This window comes from Cimex lectularius, unplaced genomic scaffold (assembly GCF_000648675.2).
Source record: "Cimex lectularius strain Harlan isolate CLEC.00 unplaced genomic scaffold, Clec_2.1 scaffold2, whole genome shotgun sequence".
Lineage (NCBI taxonomy): Eukaryota > Metazoa > Arthropoda > Insecta > Hemiptera > Cimicidae > Cimex > Cimex lectularius.
Window position 1 is genome coordinate 2,932,128 of NW_019394219.1, and position 22,304 is coordinate 2,954,431.

A 22,304-nucleotide genomic window follows, 5' to 3' on the forward strand; every position below is an offset into this window, starting at 1 on the left:
AAATTAATTGTGTGTGTTAAAAATAAATTGTATAGTGGTAATACGTGAAGTATAGTAAATGTACTTAAATCTAGATATATAAAAGAAAATATAAATTTTTGCAATATAAATTATCTAATCTTTAGGTATATCAATGTCAACCATTTTGTAAGCAAACGAATCAAAAAATTGAATCCACTCCGGTTGTAAAAAAATTCCCAGCAATTCAAAAACGTAGGACACCTTGAGAAATCGGCTGAACACCTTTTGGCTCATGCTAAAAAAGAGAGGCTGCCTGAGATCGTACTGGAGTCGAAGGGTTGAGAATGTTGCAAATAGCCCCCACCTTTCTTTCAGCAGATCATCTTTCTTTCAGCTAGTATATAAACCGGTTCACGTTCCAGGTATGCATCAGTTCCACCTACACCTACAACATGAACAGGGTGAGTTGGGGAAAACTACTGTTCTTGGATGATACCCATTAATGGGTCATATGTGGATATTAATTACAAGTGTAACTCGTTAAAAAACCTAAAAAAATAAATTCTTTAGTAATCATTTTTATTACAATTAATATTTAATTATGTATCAAAATGTTTTAGTATTTTTACGATCTATCGAAGCAATTAATTATTGATAGTGATAATCGTAGTAAATAAGATTTAAACTGTACATCCTGCAACTATTAATTAACTTTTTTCAATTTTGTAGTACATTCAATAATTTCCTTATTGAGTATATGAATTTGTATTTTTGCCTTTCCTTTAACCTAATAAATTTTCAGTACTTCATACTGTAATCGTTATGGTATAGTAATTTTTTGTTATAAGTCTCTTTTTGGTAGTTTCTTTAAAATTTGTAGTTACATGTCTTATTACGATCTAGCTATTTTTATTTCTAATGAATTTTATATTTTTTCAAATTTAAAAACCACTTTACCTATTCTTCAATTATTTAAAAATATTTATTCTAGTCCTCTCTTAAAAAGCTATATTAAATTCTTACAACACGTTCAGATAATTTGGATTAAAAAGAAATTATATTAGTTTTATTGTTGTTTATGTTGTAATAATTAATTTTTCGATTAACTAATCCATAAATTAATTTGAATGAATCAATTAATTACCATTTATTGCGAACATTTTATATACTTTTCAGAGATATCACACGATTATGGGTATATTCCACTTTTAAAAGTACACTGAAAAGCCCAAACCTTTTTTCATTATTTAAATGTAATTTGTTTATGTTTAGGTATTACTTGTAGCTTGTGCTTTCGGGCTAGTACTGGCAGAACCCCCAGTCAATACATACTTGCCCGCAGCCCCAGGATCTACAGCACTTGCTCGTCAACAGGGTTCTTCTCCTGGTGGTAGGTCCGGATCTCCTTCGACACAGTACGGCGCACCTTCTGCAAACGCCAATTTTGGCGCTCCGTCATCTCAGTACGGAGTCCCCTCGGCTAACACGGGATTCGGTGGTTCTTTTCCCAGCCAACCCGCCTTCGGATCTCGATCAGGATCTCCTTCAACCGAATACGGAACTCCTTCCGCATTCGGTGCTTCTGCTAGGACACCATCAGCTCAATACGGCGTACCTTCTGATCACTCCGGATTTGGAACGCCTTCCGGCCAATACGGTGCACCCTCTGGTCATTTAGCTGGACAGTCAGGCCGTTCCGGATTTGGAACACCTTCAACCCAATACGGAGCACCATCGGCTCAATTAGGTCCGCAATCTGCCCGTTCTGGATTCGGAACCCCGTCTACGCAATACGGAGCACCCTCTGGTCAATTAGCTGGACTGTCAGGCCGTTCCGGATTTGGAACACCTTCAGCCCAATACGGAGCACCATCGGCTCAATTAGGTCCACAATCTGCCCGTTCTGGATTCGGAACCCCTTCTACTCAATACGGAGCACCCACTGGTCAATTCAATGGGCAGCCTGAACGTTTCGGATTTGGTACTCCTTCTACCCAATACGGAGCACCCGCTGGTCAAGGCCTGCAATCTGCCCGTTCTGGATTCGGAACTCCTTCAACTCAATACGGTGCACCCTCTGGACAAGGCCCTCAATCTGCTCGTTCTGGATTCGGAACTCCTTCAACTCAATACGGAGCACCCGCCGGCCAATTGGGCTTGCAATCTGGCCGTTCTGGATTTGGAACTCCATCTGCCCAATACGGTGCACCTTCAGGAACAGGACTTTTCAGACAAACCCCTAGCTCTCAGTACGGAGTTCCCGGTGCAGGAGCAGTAACCCCCTCTTCCCGTGCAGGTCGTCCCGGTTCTCGTGCTGGCTCTCCTTCTCCCCAATACGGTGTTCCTGGTGTCGGATTCGGTGCTGGCTCTTCATCTCCTTCTGCCCAATACCCCGGAAATTTCGGCTCCACTTACGACGATGCCAGCAACGACGCCGTAGTCGTTAATGCAGCGAGAGGATCTCAGGGATCGTACCCTACGTCGGGAAGATCTGGTCTTCCAAGGGACGGTTTCCAGGGCGGAAATGATTACGCCAGAGGAAGCCAAGGCTACTCAGGAGTCGAAGACGAAAACTCGGTACGCTAAATCAAACTAAAAATCAAAGACCAACGTCTAACGATTTTTTTTCCTCAGGAACCTGCCAAGTATGACTTCAAATATGACGTAGCGGAAGACGCCGTCGAGTTCGGCCACGAAGAACAGAGAGACGGGGAAAACGCGAGCGGCTCCTACTACGTTTTGCTGCCCGACGGCCGTCGCCAGGTCGTCCACTACACGGCCGACGTCGAAGGATTCCACCCTCAAGTTTCCTACGAAGGAACCGCATCTGACGGTCTCGGAGGTTTTGGCGCTGGTGCTTACAGCGGAGCCGATAACGACCTTTCCGGTGGATACGCAAATGGGCAACAAGCAGGTGGAAGGACCGGCAACCAGGGATATCAATCTGGAACGGGATCTCGTTCTGGGCCCTACTAAATGACATCTTACATATTGTATTCCTTAAAGTTACCTATAAATATAATTTATCAATTTATTAACCACTTTACTTTCTATTTATAACCCAATATTTTAAGACATTTATTGTATTATATAGGAAAACATTTCTTTTTTTAGAATAACATCATAAAAGAAAATCTTCCTTCTGGCAAGATAGCGTGCCCTTAACGTTAAAAATTCGGCAGCACAGCGATGTAATATTGCCCCAAGCGCCGAAAAAAAAAGAACGAAAGTTTACATTTCCATGATGCCAATCATCGTCCCGATAATGTCGGCAAAATCAATAACTATAATAAACAAATATCTACATTTAACAAGTCTGCTCATAGTTAAGTCCAGACTGCAAAGTTCATCTTTTCGCCTAACTGCCGTGATCTTAATATAAGCACACATTTTCCAATGCTCTAAGGCAGGCAATATGGTCGTATAAATTAAAAAGCAAAAGTTGAATCGAAATAGTTTTCATATTTTGTTCAATAAATAGCACTTTTTTTTCAAAATACTAATAAAAATTAAGGGTAATTTGCTATGGGATGCAAAAGGAATTGTTTGAAAATGGACTGTAAATGGAATATAACGTCAAACAACCGGTGTTCCAATTCTCTTCGTCAAGACAATTTTTTAAACTTTTTACCGTATCACACTAAAAAACGGGTTTTCTCCAGTTTCTATTTTATCCTAATTTAAGCAAGTTTTAAAAATTAAGTTACTACTGAACGCTTTTTGTCCCACTGATAGCCCATTGATAGCCAATTTCATAAGTTCACTATACTTACACTATTCACACGATACTTTTAACTTTTTAATTAAGAATAATTTTTATAGGTTTTTCATTTTAATATGTAGTATTCGATTACTAATGTGATAAAAAGTCAGTAGATAATATTGATTAAATCTTTCTTTCGCATAAAATCTTAATGCTACCATGATACACGTTTTTTGGGTGGTTTGATCTACCAAACGTTTCACAAAAAAGGATGTACCGATCCTACCAGCTTTAACATTGAAATGTTTATTAAACGAAGCCATTTTTGTGAAACTCATCAATCTCTAGGAGGTTTCAGCACAACGTAGAGAATTTTTGAAATTCTTCGAAGATGTGCAAATGTTTAAAATTTCTAGGCTTGTCCCAGCGAAATGGCTATCATTTGGAGAAATATGTTTGCCTAGATGATTCATAGATTATACAATTTAGCCTAAATTATAGTACAGTATCTACCTAATACAAAAGAACCTGTCAGGGTTCAGAGATCTCACCGATCAGTTGGCGAAGTGTGGTATACATGTTAGGAAAGATTTTGTTAAGGATTGGCTGTTCCGTTGAAAAAGAAATAATGCTTCAAGAGTATTGGCGATAATGACGAGAAATATTTACTGTTGTAAGAGCTTTGATTCGAACTATATATGTCTAGAGACACCAAAATTTAAACAGGTCCAATTCATCATGAAGGCTATTTTCTAAGCATGAGCATTCAGGCCTTATGAGAAATTCATGTCAAACGAGGAAGAATCCCGTCCTCTACGCGTTGACCGAGTCAAAGAGGATATATTTTCAATTTACTGCCATTTGTTCCAGACTGTCTGACAGATTGAAATATTTGAAAGCAGTTCACCTCTCATGTAATAATTTTCTTCTTTTTTAAATGGGATGGACTGGAAAGCCCTTGGGTAATTCGTTGAGCGTGCTCTAGAGTTCAGGCCAAGATTTTTTTAGTATATAAACTATACTTTTTAACTTTTTAGATGGTAGTTACTTTATAATTTCAATATGATTAAATAACAAGTTTTTATTTATTTTTGTGAAAAGCTCTTTATTATAAATTAAAATTTTTATTGTTTTAAATTCTTATGTGTAATATTACTATAACTTATTTGTGATAATACTTCGAAATTTTTTTCAATAGGAAGTGATACTATTTTAATTGTCTAAAAAATAAACTTATATATATATATTTTTTATTGTGTCTGGGTTACATTAAGGATTATTATTTATATTTTCATGTTGAAATTCTTCCAAACGGTGTTTAAACCTGGACTGTTAACCTGGTAGAAGTTTTTTGATACCTACCTAATTTCTTATGTATTTGCTTGCTGTACTTAGTTCAATAAAGACTTTAAGAAGAATTTAACCTAAATTTTACAAACGACCTCAAATACCTTGAAAATGCATTGATAATGTTGGAAATATTTTTTTTTCCGCAATAAATGTTTAAAGTATAGCATCTTCTCGACGGCTTGAGTTTTTTAAACTCATTTTTCAGCATTCTATTCCATAATTTAACTGTTTAAATTATAAAAAGATGACAGAAAAACGCTGCATTGCTGAATGGACTCAGCTTTGTTCACCACACTGCATATAACAAGCATAAGGTAGGTATAAAAAAAATAAAACTCGCTTATATATGATATTTTATACAATATTTATTTTACAGATCTAGTTTTAAATTAATAATATATCGAAAATGGATAATAACTTATTCAACTCATTTAAACACGGCGATATGCAAAACCATTTCTGACATTTGAAATAGCATTTATTCACAAATCTGTTCGACCATTGAATAATGCATATTCCTTTGATTAACGATTTTTTATTGAAAGAAACCTTCGAATTTTTAAATTTCATTCTAAACAAAAAATTAACTAATTATTATTTATTGTAGTGAAAGTTCTTTCAAGTACAGTTTTCACAAAGTCATGTTTACTATCTTCGTATTTTATCAAATAAATTATCTTTTTTTTTTGTTCATTAATTGATCGCAGAATTCTAATGTGAATAATAAATAGTGGTTGATGCCTTCAAGAGTGCATCCTATACACTATATATATTAGGAAAAAAACGTATTTCTCAAACGCTTAAATTTCGAAAAGGGCTTAGGTACAATATGTTCAAATAAGACAGGTTTTCAGGAAATCAAATACAATATCGATTTTTATAATAATTTATAATAAGAATGGACTTTTTATAATGATAAGTCATTTACATAATATCACATGAACCAGTGATGCAAACTATGAAAATACAAAAATTAAATATGAACATATACACCCAATTTAACGAAAATTTGAGATAAATAATATCACACATGTGTATGTATGATTGCATATAAAAATTATGGATAAGGCGAATATTGAAAGAACCCCAACAAAAATAACAATAAATTTAAAATAAAATAATAATATAGTTGGTTTATGTTAGAAAGCATTTCCACGTGTTTTTCAATAACAAAGTGAAGACTTACTTTATCTATTTAGAGGTTTGACCAATTTTATGCGACATTTATTTGATTATTTTCAATAATTAACAAGAATTTAAATGTTAGGATGACTAATTCCAACATTAGCTAAAGCTTTAATATTTTATCAATAATTTCGCTTGTATCATTGTGACAACTTACATTCGTGGAAGGTTTATTTTTAGATTCAAGTTATTACCGTCTGGTTCTGCTGGTCTATCTATTTAGGTGTTAAACATACAATGTATTTTTTGATAGGTGGACAAAATTTGGACGAAAATTTGTGAAAGTTGGAAGTGTTTATTGATGAATATTTTATTATTACTAACACATGCAGGGTAGAAAGGAATTTCTGATTAATTAGTTCGCAAAGGGCAATTATTTTTAAATTCAGCCGTCGATTTGAATGACGATGGCTTTGTTTTGCTGTTCCTTATTACCTTCGTCCACTGTGCAAACAATGATTTATGAACGGTTTATGAAACTCAAATTTGTGTTGCACCAAATACTCATAGATTGCATTAGTTTTAGATTTATCATAATTCATTCATCCCCCCCCCAAGAATAGGACTATCAACGTTGTTATTACATAGACTTAGATTTTGAGAATGACCAAAATCTTTAAATTATAAATTAAAGCGTTCACGATTTTTTTAATTAACCTGTTTATTTAAACTAGAACAGCTAATGAGTAAAACGTAATTACGTTTACAGTTTAAACAAAATTGTAATAAAACATATATCTTCGCTATTAAATGAAAAAACTTAGGAATCATAACATCTCGGAATAACTAAGGTTTTACATTATTCGGAAACCACAAGCTTCAAAGGAATGAAAAGTTTTTGAATATTTCGATATAAATTAATAAATAAATATTCTGACATTGGCAAGCTTTTAAATATTTATTAACTTGGTCTGTGTAACGTATATATATAATTTATTTATTTATTTATGTTTTACATTGTAACATACATTTTTTAAAAACATGTATATAATGTGTCATTTAAAATATATTTTGTACTTTATTAGTATAGTTCTGTATGTTTCTTTACTAAACCCTAATATTTTTTGAGTTTTCGTACAAGTATGTAATGGTATCCATTTTATTATGCTCATTGTTACAGAACAGTAAAAATAAAACTTTTAAGTTATTAAAATAATAATGTAATTACAAATCGTGTGCCAATTTACAAAGAATAATCTTTAAAACTAGATATTTTTTAGCTGGTCTTCAATCAGTATAAAATCTTTAATTATTATAAATTTTTAAGCTCATACTATAAGTGAATCAAATATTTACCGCCCATTATCATCACTTAAATTACAAATTATTAATAATTTATGATGCACTTTGAAATGCATAGTAATGTCAAGCACCTTCAACAACTTTTTAATTTACTAGCCTGATCTGAAAACGATTTATTAGAAAATGTTTTGCGAGCTTAACTAGACAGAACCCAGCCTGAGGCGCTTCATTTGATTGACACGATCGTTTTCGTAATTGAATTATACGCATGGACGAAAAAGCATGGATTCAGCATGACGACGAGTGATCAGTTGAGGGTTTGCAAAATTACACTTTCGATTGATGTCAGCAACTCATCCTTAATGTCAACAAAACTTCAGCATTGAACCGATTCAATGATAATTCAACGGCTGAGATATTACATTCGAATTACATACAAAGCGCTTATTTAGAGAACGTGTGTTGACAAGAAGGTGGTGTTATAATTATCCAAAAGATACTTTTTGAAAGTGGTTTAGCCTTCCAAAATAATGTTTCGTAACGTAAATAAACATGTATAGATTATATATTAGATTATTATAAATATACATATATATTATTCGTTAGGTATTTTCTATATGTATCTATTCTATATATATGTATATATATANTCATTCTCTCTCTCTCTCTCTCATTCTTTTATAGTGAAAGGTGCCAAAATGTTCTCTAAACTCCCAAACTGCATGGAGAAATGTAATAAAATAGGAAGTTTTAAGAAACCCTTAAAAACTGGGCTACTTTCAAAGTATGTGTAAGATTTTTAAGATTCTTTTATTTGTATTATGTTAATTACTGTTGTTGGTTTAATATCTAAGTTTATATATATTTAATTACTGTTATAAGAGATGTAAAAACTAAGTTAATTCAATTTAAAACTATGCTTAATTTAAATCATAATACTATCGGTCATTTTAATATCCCTTAGTTAATAAGTAGTTGTAAATACCCTGTAAACGAAAGTTCACTTATTTTACTCTGTCCTGAAGAAATTTTGTTTTATTTTGAAAAGCAAAATTTAATTTTTTTAGTTATTGTTATGTTATTGTTCGTTCGCCTTCTTGTTAATATGTAAACAGATTATGTAATATTATACAACGAATTGGTTAAAGTGTAAAACCAAGGAATATTTTTGTTTTGTGCAATTCTAAAAGATTGAGTAGAGCAATTGTAAAAATAAATCTGTACTTCTCTTTAGATGTAAGAGTGGTCCTCGAGACCAAATCTTGAGAGATTAATAAATAAAGCGCAATCAATCAATCAATCTCACTCTTTCTCTCACTCTTTCTGTTTTACTCGCTCTCTCTCCCTCATTTCCTTTAGCTCACTCTTTTTTTCATAATAGATGTTTCTTTACCAATCTCTGTATATCTTTCTGTATATCCTTAAACGATTTTTAAAACAATTTTACCTTTTACGAAATTGCTTAAAAGTTTTGTCCCTCTCTTGCTTTTACCTCCGCTTTTTATCAACATCTTAATAAAGAATTTTAATTGCAACATTAACTTTTTTTTTTAATTTTTTGTACAAGCCATAAAATAAAAAGACTCCGTGTGGGAATGTATATGTTATGTATTTATTATTATTATATGTTAATAACAATTTTTGTATAATAAATTAATTCTGCGTTAAAAATTAGTAAGAAAGGTGTACTCATTGACACTTTATTACTTTAAAAAATTATGGTTTAGTACGGTATGTCTCCAATCAGACGTGAAAGTAATATCACTTGAAACTTGACGGTCAGTAGGTATATGTGAATGATGTAAACGCTCCCCCCCTCAAAAAAGTTGAATCAACTTACCAGCCTCCCAGGTATAAAACAAGACAGCTATTTCTCAGAGACCAGTTCAAAATTTGTAGCCAACATGAAGGTAACAACAAATGAACACACGGACATAACAAAAACTGAAAAGTTTGACTTTCCAGGTGTTTGTATTGCTCAGCATCGTCAGTGCTTGCGTAGCTGAATATGGAGGCAGATCGGGCGGATACGGGGGTGGCCCGGCCAGATCTCATTTCTCTGGATACCAGACGAACGGCTTTTCCGGAGTAGCAGGTAGGGCGGGAGGGTACTCTTCCGGGGCGGCCGGATATCCCTCGGAAAATGGAAATTTTCCTTCACATACAGCCGGCGGTTTCTCTTCTGCAGCGTCGGGATATCCCTTGGGAAGGGCCGGAGGTTTTACCGGCGGTCATAACGGCTATACTTCCGGAACCGCGAGCAGGACGCACGGATACAATGGTGGAAATCAATACGCAAGACAAGGAGAAAATTATGATAATTCCGTATGTTTAATGTCCAATAGTAATAGTCGAGTATACCAATATGTAAAATTTTTTTTGTTGTTAAGGAACCGGCAAGACATGAATTCAAATACGACGTCAACGACCCGCAGTACGGAGTTGAATTTGGACACCAGGAGCAGAGAGACGGAGACTATTCCCAAGGGTCCTATTACGTTCTTCTTCCTGACGGAAGGAAGCAGTTGGTTGAATATACAACTGATGTTGAAGGCTTTCACCCGAGAATTTCATACGAAAATGTCTCCGAATATTCTGCGAACTACGGACGGGCCGCGACTCATGGATTTGGAAATTACAGATCAGGAGATTATACCACAGGAGGCTACCAGTCCGGTGGCGTTGCCTCATCAAGAAACGGACTTACCGGCTACCAGACCAGAAGAAGCGGCGGCCATGCTGGATATTAGTCAGGCTGAATAGTTACCTAAGTGCATATTTATTTATCGAACCGTACATAATAAAATTTTGAAAGCTACAAAAACATAGATTTATTGACTTATTTTGGTTGACACAAAACCCAAACCTGAAAAAATAATTTCAGCGCATTAGTTTGGAACGTGATTTAACTATGTACCTTTTACCAACCCTTTGTTTCGATAGTCCTTTCGGAAGCCACTCGACCTCTCACGCCGCGTGATTTGAAATGTGCCACTTCCCATTCTTCTAGTTTGTAACACGATTGTGTAACCGATTGAAAAATTACTTATCGAATGATTTTTAATTGTCTTCGAAGGAGTTATCGCGTAAGATGTGCTTTCAAATCGACCAGGATGAATCCCGCTACAGATATTGTGTAATAAAGTAATAACCTAGATGAACCTCTCTTAGTTCGACGGCGTACTGCACCTACATAAATCACATTGCAATACGTTGATAAGTCATGACTTTGGACTTTTACTCTTTTATAAAATATTGTTCCTGTAGCAATAAAATAATAACAACACTTACACTCTGATTATTCCATCTCATGGTTAAAATTTCATGCGATCGAATGTACATCATCTTAGTTCTTACCCTTCCTTTGAGACTTGGGCCAATCAACGTTACTCAAAATATCCATTGAATGCTTAGTTTCATACATTTCTCTAATAATTGGAAATAATCTTGTTCATTCACAATTCATGTTCTTTTTGAAAAGTTTTCCATATTGTAAGCTTTTTATCTGTTCTAAACCTACAATAATTTAAAAATCTTTTCCATTCCAATTTACAACTTTTTATGCCTGCTTTATGTCATGTCCAATAATTATATTTTTAAATTTAACTTATAAGTAAGTATTGTAGAATGCGTTTCATGTTCATTCGAACAGTTATTATTTGTTCGCCGATGGCTGGAATGGAACTCTGTTCAATATATTTTTTATGTACGTTTTAAAAGTAGCTTTATTTAAAACATGGGATTATTAAGACTAATCCGCCTTATTAAAATTTGATGGTTAATCTCATACATTTCCATGTGGCGTGTTTTTTAATTAATAAAGTAGAAATATTATTTATTAACATTTACTTAGATGTTTCGTACATTAGTTCAAGTGCACACGTCATCAGGAATCTATACTATTTTAAAAAAAGTTAAGCATAAAATTGATATTTATATTTTACATCAATTTATTAACAGGTTAAATTACATATATTAGATTAATAATTTACTATATCCATATTGTCTTTTAAAAGATGTGACAATCTTGTATGTGTAATTTAGTTTATTTTTACTATATTTACATATACATTTTTGTATTATTACTAACTAATATTAAAAAATTAAAATATAAAGAAAAATTTATTTGCTGTCAGTTTGCATAGTCAAGATGGAAGAAGGTTATCTATTGTTTTTAAATGCACAGTTTTGTTAAAACGATTTTTTTTAGAAATATATTTTTTGGTGTATGGTTACTATTTTTTTATTTTATACATTTTTAATTATACTTTTAATTTACTTAATATTTTTTATCATTTTTATTTTATCTCCACATCCATGGTTTTTCCATTCCATTTTTTCTATTAGGGGATCATCAAACGAGTCTGGGTTTTTTTTTGTTGATTTTTTATGCTTTTTTTTATCCACATCTATGGTTTTTTCCAATCCACTTTTCTTTTGGGGTCATTTAAAACCTGTTGTCTACAAAAGCCTACCTTTAGGTAACATCGATGACCTTAAGTACATAATTATCGTTACAATTCGGAATATTTCGCTAAATGTAGTTAAGAAAGTAACGTCTATTGAAATTAATTTATGTTTCAATTAATTGATCTTTATGTAAGGTATTGGTTGAGTTAAAAAGTCAGTGTCACGAGCGGGATTCGTACTCATGACCCAAGTCACGATAGCTCAAGTGGTAGAGCAGCAGCGTATTTAGCCGAAGGTCGTGGGTTCGAATCCCGCTCGTGACACTGACTCTTTTATCTCAACCAATACCTTACATAAAGATTAATTGATTGAAATATGTTATTTGGTCAATCGGACCACCAAATCTAATGCATTTAATTTATATTGTTGAAAAACGATTGGAAAATCTGTTGAAAATAAAGAAAAAAAAATTCGAACATTTATTTGAACACAGCCAGTTTGTTTAGCTTTCCATGAATATCCATGAATTTTTCGCAGAAAATTGTCATTCTTCACGAAATAGGTAACTGCAATTTCGTGGATTGGTGTTTATAATAATCTGCCGACGTGAGAGTGTTAATATTCACATCTAGTTAACTTGTATAAAAATTAAGATTTCAAACCCGGACTAACGAGAAAAATTCTTAAAGATGGTCTAGTTTTGAATTCCGAAATAATAAAAAAATGAAGGGTCCCATTTAAAAAAAGTCACGTAGGGCATATTTTTGTAAAAAACAATGAATCAAAAAGTTATTTCAGAAACCGATGAAACATTTAAATAGTTTTTAGTCTAGCGGACTGCATAATGAAAAAAAAGATTTATCAAAATCGGGCCACAATTAAGGAATTTAGAGGGAGTGGTCATCACCCGTCAGTCTTCCAGAATAACCTTCCATTTCTAACAGCCCATCCAATCCAGGGTTTATAAAGCCCATTTATAACGTGCATACCTATGGCATGTTCTTCCTTTTTTTCAACCTAATCGTTTCCTTGGTTACGGAGAACTAATGTATTATTTTGTTCATACGATCATAACACACCTTCGATATCGTTATCTGTTAATGCCTCTACCGTATGTTTGATTATACAGAGCCCCTGATTATTCCTAGCTTCAAAAAGCTCTTTAGTAACCTTGATGACCAACAGCAATTATATTCCTTGGCTGCAAATAGCATATTCGTGTCATTGGTTTTTATGGTTTATATATTTTTGGTGCTATTTACTGTAGTTTTGACTTCTAACTGCTCTTCGTAACCATGGCCCCCGACCGTTTGTTAACCGTAGCTTTTGCATCTAAATTATCATTTATCTTTTTAGCTTCTTACCAAGCAATAATTGGCAGAACTTGTTTATCGATTACACTAATACGAGGCTTGTGCAACTTAGGGGGTCCATCTACTATAAATTTACTTTTACTATTAGGGAATCTATTTTTGTTAGTCTTTTTCCTATTCACATTTAAGCACAAATGGTTTCGCCAAACTGTGGAAAATGATGTCTCCAAATTTCATACAACAGTTAAAGTTTAATATGTAATTTAGAATATATTTCCGTATATAATGTAAAGCAAATCTATGATATATTTTCGTGTTCCTACCAATTTTAACATTTTTTTAAATCCATTAGATTTCGTGGTCCGATTGACCAAATAATATCTTTCAATTAATTAATCTTTATGTAAGTATTGGTTGAGATAAAAAATCAGTCTCACGAGCGGGATTCGAACCCACGACTTTCGGCTAAATACGCCGCTGCTCTACCACTTCAGCTACCGTGACTTCGATCGCCCATTTCGACTCCCCGTTTTATTCCAATTGTAAGCAAATCGTTGCTTCCTATAGAAACACTTCTATTAACGATTGTACTACATTATTGTACGATTCACAGGTGTGATTCTAGATTAACACTAACGTTTTAATTATTTTTATCAGCTTATTTTTAATTATATACTTAAGCATACACAATTTTTTCGAAATGAATCGTTAATAAAAGTGTTCCTATATGAATCAAGCTCCCCATCATCTTATCGTCCTATTAGTTTGTTACTCGTTCCTTCTAAATTATTGGAAAAATTAATTTACAAAAGAATTATCTCTATTGCTACTTCGAACAACATCTTACCAGACCATCAATTTGGCTTTCGAACCCATCATTCCACCATTCATCAACTTCACAGAGTGACTGATTTCATTACTTCGTGTCTCGAGCAGAAACTACGCGACTGGAGTGTTTCTAGATGTTTCTCAGGCCTTCGACAAAGTATGGCATGAGGGATTATTATACAAATTAAATTTGTTTTTACCCCAGGCCTATTATTTGATTATACAATCATACCTTAAAGAGAGATTTTTCGCAGTAAACCAGGATGCGGGGACTTCTGGGATGGAAGAAGTGTGCCACAAGGGTCAATACTCGCTCCGCTGTTGTACACAATTTTTACTTCTGATATGCCCACAAATGAGAATACACTCACCGCCACATACGCAGATGACACCGCCATATTAACAAGCCATCTCTCTTCTACACAAGCTTCACTCATGTTACAAAACCACATATCAACAATTGAAAATGGAACAATCTTTGGAAAATGAAGTTTAATCCCTCAAAGTCACAACATATCACCTTTACACTCCGTCGTGAGACTTGTCCTAGCATATACTTACATAATGAACCTGTTCCTCAATCCGACAAAGTTAACTATTTAGGACTTACATTTGATAGAAACGATTAAAAAAACAGACACTGAACAAACGATTTAAAAATTTTTATTGCCTACTCAACCGACAATCAAAATTACCATTAAAATCAAAACTTTCGACATACACATACCTACTCAAACTTATTTGGATGTACGGGTGCCAAGAATATGGATCGGCGAAGTATTCTAATATTCAAAGATTACAAAGTTTTCAATCCAAAATTTTAAGACTAATTGTTTCTGCCCCTTTTTATGTAAACAATAATACACTTCACAGAGATCTTCAAATCCCAACAGTTTTTTCATCCATTAAAACATAATACATACGTTTTCATAGTAAATTACAAAATCACACCAACACACAAATACGATTACTCCATTCCCCACAATTACCACGTAAACGTCTGAAAAGAATATGGATAAGAGACCTCTTAAATGATTAATATCATTTCATTACCAATGGGTAGCTTTCTGTGTAACGCCCATAATGCTAAACACATAATCTGAAATCCAATCTGCTGGTTGTATATAATACATGTACAGTTGTAGATATAAATAAATGAAGTTAAAAAAAATATGAAGGCACGTTTTGCTTTAATTGGAATAAAATGGGGAGTCAAAATGGGAAGTTTGTGGCATGGGCGATCGAAGTCACGGTAGCTCAAGTGGTACTAAACGGCGTATTTAGCCGAAAGTCGTGGGTTCGAATCCCGCCTGTGACAGAAATTTTTCATTTCGAAAAAAATTGCGTATACTTAAATGAGTCATTATAAATTAGATTACTTCAAAGCATTGTCAGCATGATGTTACATAAATACTAATAAAACATGATGTTGTTAATAATGTTATACAAAGTGTCATAATAAATAAGTATAAATTTAAATTACATTTATCTACATTTTATACATTTTCTTTTGCTATCGCTGACCGTAAAAACAACTTCAGATCAATAAAACAAAAAGATGATAACTGTTAAATAACAATGTGAACTGATGCAAGAACATAATTACTTATTAGCTCCAGCATATTGTGTATGGTTCTTTTGTAGATTTGGGTTATAGAAGGACAATAAATCATACGTGGTTTCGATGTCAAAGTTTACGTCTGTCCTTGGATGATCCTTACAACTTCTTTTTACCGTCACTTATACATTTAATCTTCTGATATCGCGTAGGACGTACACACAACGGAGAGTTAGTCAAACGAGGTTACCTGGCCGTCACGCAGTTGTTGCTCCATAACGCCAGCTGCCATCACCAGAACGCTCTGTCAACCCGACTCAGCAAAAATCCTTAAACAATTTGGGTATCTCGAAAATGGAAAAGAAACCCCACCAAGATGGTCACAATCGATTTATCACTTTTTTATCATTTTACAATATTTGAGAATTTTTTGAAATCGTTATTTCTGAATGTGTGGGCGGTTAGTTAACTCAGTTCAAACATTACAGAAATCTTTCCTATGAAAATTTTACAAGTGTTATACAATTTTGCCTTCAATAAGAGTTAGATCCATAGTTCCAGAATACAACTGTTTCAAATTATTATTATTATTATTATTTAGTTCACATTACTTATTTCAAGTGTACATGCAACGAACGGCTTGATTATTTACAAGACGATAGTAAGATAATGCATCTATTGGATAATTTGTGTCAAATAAGAATAAATTGTCAATACTGACAATGATCCCATGAATTCGTCGGAAAGTAGATAAATTATATCGTTGATGATGAGGAATGTCTCCAATGATAAACATTGTAGTGATAAACTATTATTTGTATTGCAGCCGGAGATGGTTTCTCTTTTCACTCTTGATTGGTTGAAATTGGCCGGTTAAAAAACAGATTGAGACCCATGATTTGAAGAGAAGATGACCACATAAGGCATAATAAAAACAAAAAAGAAAATATCAACTATCTGAAGAAGAATAAAGCATGGTTAATTTGAAAATGATAAATAATAGTGGAAACTAAAAAATCAATACATAAAAAGTTGGAATATAAACTCGCTGAGCCTGGGTGTGCTTTGGATTAATAAATATATAATTATTAAATTAAATACTTTTAACATGAAATAACATATACTAAACACAAATTTATTTGTAAAAAAATGACAGACTTAACATAAACTTAATAAAAAGCTACGTAACATATTGTCAGAATAACGTAGTAGAAGAGCCATTTAGTGACAATAATCAAACTTGTCAGAACATGAAGTAACCTAGTGCATATCTGTTCGGTTCGGTTATAACAGGGCAAAAGGAACCTCACTCCAGATCCTGTTATAACAAAGCGAAGATGGCAAACAAACTTATAAGTTAAATTGCATTTTTCAATTTTTATATAAGCTCAACTCTGCCCATACATATTACACATATGCACATATGAACCAAATTTAACTTATAACTTATCACTTACTTCCTTTTTGAGTTTTTGACAGTATAGTGTCTGATTATCTGTCGAAAAAATTTTCAAATAGATTAACAAGTTGAGAATTAAGGTAAATACCAGTAAAACGGAAGCTATTTTGTTTTTCAAGTGTAGATCCACACTATACCCATTATGAGAGGGTTGGTGAGGAGGTCACCCCATGATCGAATAGGATTAAATACCTTGGTGTTGATGTGGAAAACGAACGTTTTTTTGTCTCCAACACTCTCGACCAAGGTATGGTATTGAAGAACAAAAAAAATTTAGTCGCTACTGCCAAGCTTTCCACCTATTTTAAGGTCATCATCAGGGCAAAACAAACTTAAATATGTCTACAGATTGGCATATTCAAATTTTCTACAGGCGATATCGAATTTCCCTGAAGATCGATTCAGTGCAAAATTGAGAAGGACTGTAACGGTATTGACAGTATTTTTTAGTACGGAAAACATAATTTTTATTGCCATGAAAAAAATGCTCAGCTGCTCTAGCAGCAATGAACACCTTTTTCCCCATATTTAACCAAATATCCCATTTAAGTACAAAAAACTCATTTGTAAGGCTGGTACTATCTATCCACTTGTACGGTCAAATACCATTTCAGGTCAAAAGAAGTCAGCCTCTTTACGAATTAACGCACCGCTATTCTACAATGGTCTATTTTACAATCTACATTATTAACCAAAGCATTTCATTAAGTTTAACGCTTTTTATTAGATTCCTAAGCTTTGAAAATGGCTCTCGTGTGTACTCTTCCAACCTTTGCTTTTCCACTCCTAGGAGTAAAAAATCTCAACTTGCAATAAACTTTTACACCGGCCGAGGACGTTCCGCTGTCCTTCTTCGTGATAAATGCTGCTCCGAGCTAGTCGTATGCCTCCGGACACTGCAGTTTCCAGTTAGCATCCTGCTATCATTCTAGTCCTAGGTTTAGTAGTTCAAATACGGGCGGTTATAGTTATAATAAGCTTGAAATTGTCAAAAATAAAGCTTTAAGGATAGTACGACACATACAGAGATAGAAAAGTTTAGACTACACGCACGATGTAATAAATATAGATAGTATTAGATGTTGATGTAGATGTAATTTTCGGGGTGTAATATACTGCGCCCTGTAAGAGCTATTGTATCCCCCGTTCTCTTCCTAAAGCACATCGATGAGTCCTATTTCATCAAGAAACTTGATTAATAGGCCCGGTTTCAGTGGTTGAAGCTCTTCTATGGTCACATTATACGTCCCAAAACACTTCCTCCTGCGGGCAAGTGTAGCTCCGCAGTTTGTTAGTAGATGTGTTGGTGTCTCCTCTGCCACTATGCAGAATCAGTATTGGATTATTCCAATCTTCTTTAAGTGTCCATTTAGCTTGCTGTTAAGAACACTTACGATGCGTAGTTTGATCCTGCCTCCCTTGACACAGTGTGTAATTTCTTTTCTTCGAAAATTTGTTAAAAGATTATTGGATTGTCTGTGGCCAATGAGTGAATTCCTTTGTTCCTTCGTGTTCTTTTTGTCGTTCTGTCTGAGATACTCATTAATAGTGTGGCCTCAGAAGAGTTAGATAGTATTGCTACTTATGTAAAAATTTGGCGAAGAAGTTTGCACACTAATCAACATTTCCACTATTTACATTTAAGAAAGAATTAATACTACAGTAGTTAATTTTGTTGCCAACGCTGATCATGGCAACTTGCTGAATCGCGTCTGACAGACGAGAGCCCCCTCGGGACACACAGACCAAAATGATCAGGAACGACCGAATTTCAGGTCATCATCGCCAGACAACATGAACAAATCTCACAATTCATTAAAGTTCGGAGTCCGATTGACCGAATAACGTTTTTCAATTATCTAATCTTTATGTAAGGAAGACACTGATAAAAAAGTCAGTGTCACGAGCGGGATTCGAACCTACGACACTCGGCTAAATACGCCGCTGCTCTACCACTTGCTATCGTGACTTCGATCCACTCGGACACTAACTTCCCATCTCAAAAAGGAGGAAAAATTCGAAAAGGTGGGGTTGAGATGGGAAGTTAGTGTCCTAGTGGATAGAAGTCACGATAGCTCAAGTGGTAGAGCGGTGTATTTAGCCGAGGGTCGTGGGTTCGAATCCCGCTCGTAAGATTCACTTGTTTATCTCAACAAATACCTTACATAAAGATTAATTAATTGAAAATCTCACAATTATTTTGTCCATCCTTACTACCATTTCCTCAAGAAGGAAAAGCGAAAAAGCTCCAATGTTGGAACACAAAACACCATTTCTTAGTATCTATCATCATCGCCATCTTACCATCTTAAAGAAATATATCAATATGTATTTCAATATTCATCTCAAATAAAAAATATTATATACTTTGGCTAACTAAATTATTTTCTAATAATAGGGTGAATGTTGTATTATTGGAAGGAAATCGCAATATCAATTGTAAAAAAAAAAGAACATGGTATAAATTTTGCATAAACAAAAATATATATATGTATTTTTAAATAATAACAATGTTATTTTTAACGATTAATAAATATTAAATAGAACATGGATCAATATCCCTGTTGCCTCGTTTCTGATTGGTATCCTGGCTGACTGGCACTTTGGAAGCCGTTTCTTCCTCCGGATTGATAACCTTGTTGATCATTCCTTCCAGAAGCGTAATTTGCAGTTCGTCCTGAAGGTCCATCAGTGTAGGAGACTTTAGGATGATAGCCGTAGCCGTCGACCGTGTATTCGACCAACTGTCTCCTGCCGTCAGGAAGAAGGACGTGGTAGGCTCCTTGTGTGTTGTCGCCGTCCCTCTGTTCCTGGTGGCCAAATTCCAAATACTCGTCTGGTACGTTTACTTCGTATTTGAACTCGTATTTTGCCGGTTCCTGAAGCAATAATAAATTGTCAAGCAACAGGCCTTAACTGTGTGTATTTAATGCCGTCATTGTTGACAAGTCGAAATAAATTCCGCGTTTCATATCGTTGCGAATTGTGACGGTGTTAAAATAAACTTTGTAAATAAATACAGACGGTCGTAAAAAATTGAATCAGATTCATAAGTTCGGTTATTTGAATTATTTTTACAAAATAAATATTTGCTAAGAATGACTCGCAAAAGCACATTAGAAGAAGTTTACGCGTCAATAAAACGTTCTGTAGCTATTCAAGCTTCATTAAATCATAAAATCATCAATTAGATCCTTTTTTCTTAAAAATAATAACAACAATAACTAAAACAATAAGAATCAAATAGTTCATAAAATTTCAGCAAATATAATAGCATCATAAAAAAAATGCTAATCAGCCTTAATTAAAAACCATTTCCAATCATAAAACTGTTGTATACCTTGCCTAATTTCAAGAATTGTACTTTTTACTTAAATTTATTTTGCTGTCTCTATCATGATTAAGATAACATTTTTTAATTGAATGGTGGGCGGTATGTTCAGGCCTGAGCAGAATCAACTAGTTTACTTTACCCTTTTCATTTCCTCAACCTGCCCTTCCATTTTCCTTCCTTGCTCAACCCTGTAAGCTCTTTTCTCCAAGCCTCGTCTTAAATCAGTTAAAGTTTTGTATACTTCACAAAGTTGATTGTCTGATAAAGAGATTTTGACATTCTGTATTAAAATGTGTAATAAAAAGCTTTCTTATTTAAATTTAAATATTAAAATGATGTACAGTGAAATTTGCAAAAAACTTTATGATGTCCCCTTCCCTGAATATTAAGTTGTAATAAGATGATTAGTTACTTTTATGTACAGTAACATCAATATTATCTTTACAATAATATCAAATCTAAAATGCTAATTTCAAAATCATTTTTTCATCATCTGTATTTTAGTAATAGTAAAATTTTACTAAAAACTAATAAGTTCAGAATTGTTTGATAGTGTCTTACGATCCCGGTCTTTTTACGCCGTTGGATATCTCCTGATTGGAAAAAAAATATAACAAAACCACGGGACGGCCAGGATAAGACAATCCCATAGCTTAGAGATGTAAACGTTCAAATTTTAATCAAAATTAAATATTTACTGAATTATCTCCACCATCTCGTCCTGCATATTGGTTTCCTCCTTTTCCTCCATATCCTCCATAGCTAGCAGGTCCCCCGAATCCATTGTTCCTAGAAGAACCTGTGTACCCCTGAGTTCCAGCAACTCCCGAATATCCTTGGCTTCTAAGGCCTACAGCGTATCCTTGGTTTCCAAAACCTCCACGGTTTCCTTGGCTTCCAAGAGTTCCTGTATACCCTTGGTTTCCGTCAGCTCCCGAGTATCCTTGATTACGAACAGCTCCTGTAAATACACGGCTCCCAAGCGTACCCGAGTAACCTTGGTTACCGACTGTTCCCGAGTATCCTTGATTACCAACAGCTCCTGTAAATGCACGGCTCCCAAGAGTGCCCGAGTATCCTTGGTTAACGGCAGCTCCTCCGGCTCTGCCAAAATAGGAAGCAGCATACTGATCCTTCGTTTGGTAGACGCCCGTTCTACCGGCGTACTGAGCCAGACAAACTCCAGCCACGCTAAGTACGATCAACACCTGAAAACCGCAAAAATCAGCATCATAAAATTACATCGTAAGAAAATTAAGCACCTTGTTCATCTTAAGTGTTCACACGACGAATGGCAACCGAAATTGCCAACGTCCGTTTTTATACCTATGCGTTGAGATGATGCCACTGAAATTGGAGGGGCGGTTTACATCACTCAATATCGTTCAAAGAGTGACCACTAACCTTAATTTCTTTCCAGAGCGCTTTTACTCCTCACTTAAAAACGCTTACTTTCATAACTAGATACGAAAAAAGAAGAAAATTGCATATTAAACAGCTATAATCTACTGTGCCTGTTATATCATCAATTTGTTTGCACTGTTACTTAGTTTGGTCAACATGCACTCAATTTCCTCCTAGTATATCTATTATTATAACGTTATTATTTATTTTAAACCAATAAACCTTAAATGTCTTTCATTTTAATCGATTGAAAGAGTAATTGAGTGTATTTAATGTTAACTAATACAAATAATGTTCAAATGTCTTTTGACAATAATGTTTGGTACAAAACTTCAATCTTGTGTAAAATATTCCTTTAATATTGAAAATCATTAACAAGAAACTAACAGTCGATATATTTTGTGTTCTGCTACTTTAAACAATTATAAAAATAATATTCCTGATAACAGTTTTTAGTGCTACTTTAAATGAAATTTATTATAAATAAATAATTGATTTAATTGTTTTACGTTTTAGTCGATGTTCTCCAGTGTAAATACTCATTAAAATTTGACATG

The 22,304-nt window shown here is 34.0% G+C and overlaps 2 protein-coding genes across 3 annotated transcripts; one reads left to right on the forward strand and one right to left on the reverse strand.

The window, feature by feature from the left end:
• Positions 1-371: 371 nt before the first annotated feature.
• LOC106666684 (pro-resilin-like) lies at positions 372-10,719 on the forward strand. The gene is made up of 6 exons (XM_014394040.2): positions 372-422; positions 1,234-2,538; positions 2,596-2,934; positions 9,268-9,351; positions 9,407-9,766; positions 9,832-10,719. The coding sequence occupies exons 1-6, from the start codon at positions 414-416 to the stop codon at positions 10,189-10,191; spliced, it is 2,457 nt and encodes an 818-aa protein (XP_014249526.1). The 5' UTR covers positions 372-413; the 3' UTR covers positions 10,192-10,719.
• Positions 10,720-19,538: 8,819 nt separating this feature from the next.
• LOC106666698 (pro-resilin-like) lies at positions 19,539-21,819 on the reverse strand. Of its 2 annotated transcripts, XM_014394059.1 has the most exons (4): positions 21,748-21,807; positions 21,606-21,690; positions 21,042-21,551; positions 19,539-19,888 (listed from the first exon to the last, which is right to left on the reverse strand). In XM_014394059.1, exons 2-4 carry the CDS (start codon positions 21,612-21,614, stop codon positions 19,562-19,564), a joined length of 846 nt encoding a protein of 281 aa, XP_014249545.1. In that variant the 5' UTR covers positions 21,615-21,690; positions 21,748-21,807; the 3' UTR covers positions 19,539-19,561. The 2 variants fall into 2 exon arrangements, with proteins under 2 accessions (XP_014249545.1, XP_014249544.1); XM_014394058.1 differs by having other exon boundaries at positions 21,606-21,819.
• Between the last annotated feature and the right edge of the window lie 485 nt (positions 21,820-22,304).

Excerpts from the sequence above, each read along its gene's own strand:
- LOC106666698 (XM_014394058.1), bottom strand. Across the intron at positions 19,889-21,041 it reads GAGATGGTGGAGATAATTCA|GAACCGGCAAAATACGAGTT; the intron begins GTAAATATTTAA and ends TTATTGCTTCAG.
- LOC106666684 (XM_014394040.2), top strand. Across the intron at positions 2,935-9,267 it reads GATCTCGTTCTGGGCCCTAC|TTGAATCAACTTACCAGCCT; the intron begins TAAATGACATCT and ends CCCTCAAAAAAG. Across the intron at positions 9,767-9,831 it reads GAGAAAATTATGATAATTCC|GAACCGGCAAGACATGAATT; the intron begins GTATGTTTAATG and ends TTTGTTGTTAAG.